Below are 6040 nucleotides of genomic sequence, written 5' to 3'. Positions count from 1 at the left end.
CACTAGTCGTCTTTTACAACGTGTTATATCGTAATATTTCCCCTCCTCCTTTTTCAGTTTCGCTACAAGATATACACATGAGGAAAGCGTTCAAAAGTTCAGTGGTGTTCGACCAACAAGTCGTTTCCAGGGACACCATGCCAACGGCCATGTTGGAAACTTACCATCAGTGCGATACGCCACCACCGCTCGATAAACTTAACGTTTACAGGTATTTTCGAACGTTTTTATCGAACGTCGAACGAAGATTGAATTTTTATTTCATTTTATGAATTTTTATTTTATTTCGAGAATTAAAGAATAAAAATAATGTTATTAAATGATACGTTATCGATTGTAGGGAAGACGGCAAAGATGGGCTAAAATTTTACACGGATCCGAATTATTTCTTTGATCTCTGGAGTCAAGAGATGCTCAAAGATACCGAGAAGAAGTTACACGATCGAGGGAAAAAGGTAAATGGATATTTCTCTCGTCTAGAATTTTTTTTCTCTATACACGTGCACCTCGATTTTCTTCTTTCTCTTTCTCTCTCTCTTTCTTTCTCTCTGTTTTTTCTTCAGAGGATAAGGATGTTCTCGAATCTCGTTATTATTTTTGTAAGCAATTTTTTTTTTTTTATTCAAAATATATCGAACGTATTACGTGAACACGTGATTAGATGTAAAACACTTTTCTCTCGAGGTGCGCGAGATAACACGATACAATTATTTTTTTTTTTTTCTATAGTTGTATTATGATATAATATACATACGATTCTAACGATTGAAAATGTCCCGTTCGTTATAGACCGAGTCTGAATATGCCGAACCGTTCAGAGAGGCAAGTCGATGGTTTGGATCTTTGTAGTTTTTTTTATTACCCTTACCCAGTTTTTTAATGAATTATATTATCGATCGCCAACCACTCACTCATACATAATCAAACTCACTTCTTTGTGGATTTTCATTAACCGACCTTTTTGCGCTGATAGAAGATTGCGCTGATAGATGCTCGCTTTGAAAGTTTGTAGTTTACATTGCTAGGACTAGCCAACGTCATCAAACACATTCTTCAATGTTCGACCTTGGCAAAGAATTTTATTACGTAGACCGAATGATACGTTTAACTCTCTACATTTTTTTTTATATTTTTTTTTCTTTTTTTTTTTTTTTTTTTAACTCTAACAAGAATTTTCGTTCACCCGTACCTTAGAGCCAAATTGTTAACGAGTGATTTATTTACAAATTTTACAAATCGAAGTTGATGCGAATATTTTATTTGCAATTCATTTTGGCTTTAAGGTATTAATATTTTGTTCTTTTTTTGTACCAATTTATCAATTTAAAATTATTCGATCTACGCAGAAAAAGCCCTTGATCGTTACCCCATATTTTTGTAAGATAAGTTGTTTTCAAAGTCGAATAGTTTGTCTCACTTACCATCTCACTTTATCGATCACTTTGTAATGCCATTCTGTGCCAGCCATGCAACTTTTGGATGTACTCAATAGAAGTTTTTCATCATCATTCATCGAGCCATCAATTATATAATATCGATACGAAGTCTCACGATTTCTCATCATTTCCAGGATTGTTTCTTTTTTTTTTTTTTTTTTGATCTATCATATTTCACTGTCGTGGGAAATAAAATTGTAAATACGTTGTTATAGAAACAACTTTTCAAATTCATTGTTTTTTATACGATTTAAAATATTCTCTCTTATTTTTACTGCCAGCCCCATAATAATCCATTATTCGTTAAAAGTCATTTTTATTTCCTACAAGTTCCTTCATGTTCAGTGGTTGATCCCGTTTTTTCTTTTCTCTCTCTCTTCTAAAAATTACATTTCATTTAACAAAGAGAGCAAAATTAATTAAATTAAAGTATATACACGAGTGAACAATTTTTAAATATCTACAATTATTATTAACCGGATCAACCATCATATATTTGATTGATAAATTTAAGCTTGTCTTGCACTTTTGCTATTACCTTGCAATAAGGCAGCCGTTTAACAAAGAATTTTTACTATGCAGCCGCATAGGCCTCGGAACGAGGGTGGCGGTGGTGGTGGTGGAAGGCATAAGAAGCGTATAAGGCAGCCGCATAACACGAGAGAAAGGCAAAGACAATTAGCCGTTGGTCACGGCGAGTATATTATGCCAACGCAAGGTGTCCAATACAGGGCACCGCACAATATTCAGGATGAATCGTTGCTGGATATGGTGATGACTGGATACGGCGCGCCACGGCCACCTAGGCCAAACAGTATCGAGCTTAGACGAAGTTATCCGCCGGAGGAGCAACATCTCTACAGCCCTCCGTCTTCTGATCATTATAGGTAAATTTCTGCAACGTTACAATTTTGTATCAACAAACTTGTATCAACACATATTATATGAAATTAGAAAGATGAAGGATTTAATATAATATTTTTCTCTTTGGAAACAGGGTAGCAAATTTTGTGGCTCAGGGTTATGAAGAGAATTTGTATGGATCGCATTATGGCACGGGGCAAGGGCAAGCAGGTAGCGAAACGTACCAGAGTCCTGGTGGTCAAAGTACTCCGAGCAGAGGTGGTCGATCACGACCGTCGCAGCCACCTCCAGCCCCTCCAAGTAATACTTCTAGCAATTCTACGCCCACTGTAGCCTCTGCCAACAACACTCCAACGCGGGGAAGATCAATGAGTACCGGTAGAGACACCCTTCCACCACCTCCTCCTCCTCCTGGTGAAACTATGTCTCCTCCACCTATGAATGGTAATTTTATGATTACGTTAATATTTATTCTCATGGCTGCAATCTAAATTATACGTCTGTCATTAATTATATTACCTGGTTATTTCAGGTTCAATACCGTCGCATCTACTGAATAGAAATGGAAGTCGTTCGAACAGCCCATTACCCAGTCATCACTCCACGCCTACCCCACCAAATCATTCGACGCAAATAGGAACGGATGAAACTGATCCTGCTCCGCAAGACTTGCCACCCCCACCTCCTACTCCCGACCCTACACCTCCTAGACCTATTTCTCCGCCGTGTAACATCCCACCTCCACCTCCACCACCTCCACCACCGCCTGTTGCCAACGGACCCTCGCCTCCGGTGCCATTGACCAATGGCGATATTGCTAAAATGATAGCAACCAATCCACCCAAGTTGAAACCTTTGAAACCCTTGAAAAATATCGTGGACGGACAATTGAGGAAGCCCGTTAACCCAAACATCCCTCTTGTCGATCCGCGAAATGATCTACTTAAAGCAATTAGAGATGGTAATTATCTTATTATTTGATTTATTGAAATTAATCCTTTGCTCCTTTGATACAATAGGATTTGAGAGTAGATACAGTCTATTTTGAATATTTTTTTGATTTAATTTTAAATTTAAAAAAACATGTTTTTGATCAAAATGTCAAATATTGTATTTAACTTGCCTTGTGAATTTAATTTAATAATTTTTAATATGAAGTGAAAAATATTTGTAAATTTGTTTAACTCAAATTGCATACGAAAGAGTTGATAAATTTCTCTTCAAAATTAAACATCTATATGTATTTTTTTCAGGGATAAAATTACGTAAAGTAGAGAAAATCGAGCAAAAGGAAGTGGAACGCGTGAACGCGTTGAACGACGTTGCATCCATATTGGCGCGACGAGTTGCTGTAGAATTTAGCGACAGTGATTCAGCATCGGAGAGCGAATGTGACAGTGAAGGATGGGGCGAGCAAGAAACGAATCTCGCGTGACCCAACTCTCTTCCATCTACTGCCACTGCCTCCTAGAGAAATGGCTGACGATTCTTTCGTTTCGTTCATTTTCAACGAAAGTTCGACTTCTGTTGTTGCTCGTCGCATAAGCCATACACTTTGTTCGCCGATAAAAAAGGAATAGAAATAATTTGATTTGAAGTTGGCGTGCATCGAAGAGACATCAGATTCGAAGATAGAAACGAGACGAACGAATTTCGTTTCTCTCTTGTTTATGTTGAGTTTTGTTAATATAAAGAGCATATAAGCGCGAATTATTTTAAATAGTATCATTAAAAGTATAAGTGTAGTATTATAAGAATAATTATTTTTATTATGCACCATTTTATTACCTTTAACAGGGTTATTTTTTTTTTTGTTATCAAAGAATATTTAATTACTCCTTTTTTTTGTATAAAGTAAATAAAAAGGTTAATTTGTTTTCATGTTAATTACAAGGCTCAATTTTATAACATATATTTATCTGAAGAGTATGATATTCTAAACATTTAGTTTTTCTTAGACGATTCTAGGAATCGTCAGCCAGAGATCTTTTATTTATTGAGAGAGTTTATGAAGTGAATGTAACGAAAGTCTAAGTTCATGTAAAAAATTAGAATATTTTTGAGGAGCTATATATTACATTTTTTTTTTTCTTTGACAGACGCTTCCAGTTTGTTTCATTGTTACAAATAAAAGTATAAAAGTTTACGAAATACATATAATTGCATGTTTTTTTCGATTTTCCGATTTCTAAGCAGAATTCAACGAACGTAAGACAGATTATCTAGAGTAATAAAAAAAGACACGCGAATAAAAAAAGTACGCACATGAAATCAGGCGTCGATTTCCTATCATTGCTCGATGTCGAACATAGAGTGATTTCTTTTCGACACATTCCATGATAATATTAATATCACGTAACAGAATAAATTTGATTGTTTATTTCATATTTGATCGTCTATTGTTACGATGACGATATATATATATATATAAACCTTTAGTTAAAAAAATTGACTGCTCCATATATGTTATAATATATATTGTATGTGACAGTGCATATTGTACGTGAACTAAACCAAACTCAGAGTTAATATTTTTGTTCTTCTTTTCGTGAATAACTCTGTACAATATCTGTATCTTAAATGTTTTTGTATGCTTATCAATTAGATAGGTATATATGTATGTGTGCTCTATTACAACGAGAGTAATAAACAAGAGTTTTCCAATTTTTTCTACGTTTTCAAGTGATCTTCCATGTCGCAATCATAATAAGCAGCGATATCGTGGGAAGTGGAATATTCTTTTTATCAGAGAAGTGTCGAAAACCAAAATACTCCATTTACTTGTAAGATGTAAGGACAATGTAATTACCGAATGAGTGAGAGGATTCATATTTTTTAGCATTTAGCAGGGAGAATATACTATACTAATAGGGGAATATACTACTGTTGACAATTACAATGAGAATTACAGTTGCCAATTTTAAGCATAAAAGAAAAAAATGATTGTGATTTATTTTGCATCGATGTTGGTAAAATACGATGATTATTGATAAGATATGATATATATGTATACATAAACATTCTATATATATATATATATATACATATATACTTATTGATCGTTAAGATTATTGTATAATCTTATGCGCTCGAACAATGACAAATGTTCAAGAAATTTGTTTTTAACCCACTCGTTTCCGAACTCGTTACCTAAATATTTAATGAAGCAGAAGGAATCTTAGTTGCGTAAGAAAGAAAATGAAGTTAGGAAGGTCTTGTTGGTTGGTTAGTTGGTTGAATTAGCAGTTTTTTTTCTTTTATTAAATACAAAAGATGTTCGATTGATTCGAACCGCGCGAAAAATAATTTATATTTAATAATAATTTTCGCTGACTATTAGCAGCGTTTTCTTGTATAAAATTTGTGAGGTTAAGGAACTAGCATGGGTCGCTCCATAATGTAGCATACAATTCACCGGCAACGACAAGTGTAAATTTACATTATTTTAAAATATAGTCAAAAAAACGCTACTACATAATAATAATAATAACAATAATAACAATAATAATAATAACAATAATAATAATATTAATAATAATAATAATAATAATAATTATGACATGGAAAGTTGATCAATCTCGTCTGTACTATGTTTATACATATTATACATATATATATATATATATACATATACATACAAAGATAATATAATTCGCAGTATAAATTCGTTAGATATAAGACTAATTAGCCGTACGTATATAAGTACTTTTAGCTACTTTGCCAACTACAACACAGTATTT

The 6040-nt window shown here is 33.8% G+C and overlaps 1 protein-coding gene and 1 long non-coding RNA gene across 7 annotated transcripts in view; one reads left to right on the top strand and one right to left on the bottom strand.

Moving 5' to 3' along the window:
* LOC108001908 (actin-binding protein WASF3) overlaps positions 1 to 4966 on the top strand; it is a 37602-nt gene extending 32636 nt beyond the window's left edge. For 3 of the 6 annotated variants that reach the window (XM_062073044.1, XM_062073043.1, XM_062073042.1), the window contains exons 3-9: positions 58 to 211; positions 341 to 455; positions 790 to 822; positions 2019 to 2323; positions 2434 to 2744; positions 2833 to 3261; positions 3554 to 4966. In XM_062073044.1, coding sequence (XP_061929028.1) covers positions 58 to 211; positions 341 to 455; positions 790 to 822; positions 2019 to 2323; positions 2434 to 2744; positions 2833 to 3261; positions 3554 to 3735 — 1529 coding nt within the window. In that variant the 3' untranslated portion in view covers positions 3736 to 4966. The remainder of the gene's footprint in view (positions 1 to 57; positions 212 to 340; positions 456 to 789; positions 823 to 2018; positions 2324 to 2433; positions 2745 to 2832; positions 3262 to 3553) is intronic. The other 3 variants (XM_062073047.1, XM_062073046.1, XM_062073045.1) reach the window with 1 other exon arrangement.
* On the bottom strand, positions 1573 to 2106 carry LOC133665837 (uncharacterized). Its single transcript, XR_009829234.1, has 2 exons — positions 1975 to 2106; positions 1573 to 1815 (listed from the first exon to the last, which is right to left on the bottom strand). It is a non-coding gene; the product is annotated as an uncharacterized LOC133665837 (long non-coding RNA).
* Positions 4967 to 6040: the final 1074 nt, after the last annotated feature.

This window comes from Apis cerana, linkage group LG3 (genome assembly GCF_029169275.1).
Source record: "Apis cerana isolate GH-2021 linkage group LG3, AcerK_1.0, whole genome shotgun sequence".
NCBI lineage: Eukaryota > Metazoa > Arthropoda > Insecta > Hymenoptera > Apidae > Apis > Apis cerana.
The sequence above is the reverse complement of the archived record's forward strand: the minus strand, read 5'-3'. Positions and strand labels throughout refer to the sequence as shown.